Below are 1,577 nucleotides of genomic sequence, written 5' to 3' on the forward strand. Positions count from 1 at the left end.
CTGGCAAAAAAGAAGCAATTTTTAGGCAGAGGTTGATGCCATCCCTCGGAATATTCCGGGTGCTCCCTGAATCTCCCATGGTTTCCCTGTGTGTAACATGGAGGTGCTGGGAATACGAGGCTGGTTTGGACAATAAAAAAGGCTCCCTGGTAAAACTCTGCCTCAATTAACAGAATTCAAATCCCCAACCTGTCCAAGAGCAGAACGATTTCAGGCCCACGTAAACAACAGCAAAAATCACCCAGGCCTGGCTGAGCCGGGAGCTCCCGGGTTTGGCCTCTGCCAGGGAAATGCCACAAAAGATCCTGGCATAGCCGGGCTGGGAACGTATTCGGGAATCCCAAATCCCTTCCAGTGAACCCAAATGTCCTCCACACTGGCCTTGTGGTGGATCCACCATTCCTGTGGAAAAATGCAGTGTCAAGGAATCCCTCGGAGTTTGGGGTCGGACTTCACTGGGTGAATAAAGCTCTTGATGTGCTGGACCAACCCTGGCAGGTTCCACCACCCCGCTGACCATCCTGTGCCCTTGCTTATGAACTTTCCAGCCCCCCATCCTGCAGGATTTTTTCTTTCCCCCTTCCCTTCTAGCACACAGGCTTTTCAGGCCCGGGTGGTCTTCAGGGGCCTGTTGTAGGATACTTCCAGGAACTCAGGATTTTCAGTTTTTTTCCCATTACAACCAATCCTTAATCCCTGGGGAAAAGCCTCAGGCTCCTGTTGAGGTGTCCAAGCAGGATTCCTGGCGTTTTGCCCAGCTCTCTTCTCCCAGGCCACCGGGATCTCCTCAGTTCAGCCACTTATTTAAAGTCTTGGGGCGTTCTTTCAGCGTGTCTGGAAGATAAAATTCAGAATTATGTGTTTGTGAGGAAAACTTTAGACTGGAACACGTGACCTTCCCTGGGACCGAGCTGGGATTTGGGGAACGGAGCCTTTGGATGGAACCTCCGGGGTGCTGGAGAGGAGAGCTGGGGAAGGAATTTGTGTCACATGGGCAGCCTTGGGACACGTCCACACAATGGCAACGTCCTTTCTGGCCAGTTCCCGAGCTGCCTGAGCTGATTCCCCCGTTGTGGTTGGATTTCCAGGCCCTGTCGGGATGGCAGCAGCCGCTGCCGTGGCAACGGGGAAGAAGCGGAAGCGACCACACGTCTTTGAATCCAACCCTTCCATCAGGAAGAGGCAGCAGACACGTTTGCTCAGGTGAGGGTCCCACCTTCCCTCAGACAGCTTTGCCAGGTAAGGATTCCCCACTTCCCTCAGACACCTTTACCCAGGTAAGGATCCCCCCTGTCCTCAAACACCTTTGCCCAGCTAAGGATCCCACCTTCCCTCAGACACCTTTGCCAGGTAAAGATTCCCACCTTCCCTCAAACGCCTTTGCCCAGGTAAGGATCCCCTCTGCCCTCAGACACCTTTGCCAGGTAAAGATTTCCACCTGCACTGAGACACCTTTGCCCAGGTAAGGATCCCATCTTCCCTCAGACACCTTTGCCCACATAAGGATCCCCCCTGTCCTCAGACACCTTTGCCACGTAAAGATTCCCCCCTTCCCTCAGACACCTTTACCCAGGTAA

At 53.5% G+C, this 1,577-nt stretch overlaps 1 protein-coding gene across 1 annotated transcript in view; it reads left to right on the forward strand.

Moving 5' to 3' along the window:
* The window catches only part of NRF1 (nuclear respiratory factor 1), a 50,014-nt gene that overhangs the window by 27,101 nt on the left and 21,336 nt on the right, over window positions 1-1,577 (forward strand). The window contains exon 3 of the mRNA XM_029965615.1: window positions 1,089-1,203. Coding sequence (XP_029821475.1) covers window positions 1,089-1,203 — 115 coding nt within the window. The remainder of the gene's footprint in view (window positions 1-1,088; window positions 1,204-1,577) is intronic.

Source organism: Manacus vitellinus, unplaced genomic scaffold, assembly GCF_001715985.3.
Source record: "Manacus vitellinus isolate BGI_N305 unplaced genomic scaffold, ASM171598v3 scaffold_110_pilon, whole genome shotgun sequence".
Lineage (NCBI taxonomy): Eukaryota > Metazoa > Chordata > Aves > Passeriformes > Pipridae > Manacus > Manacus vitellinus.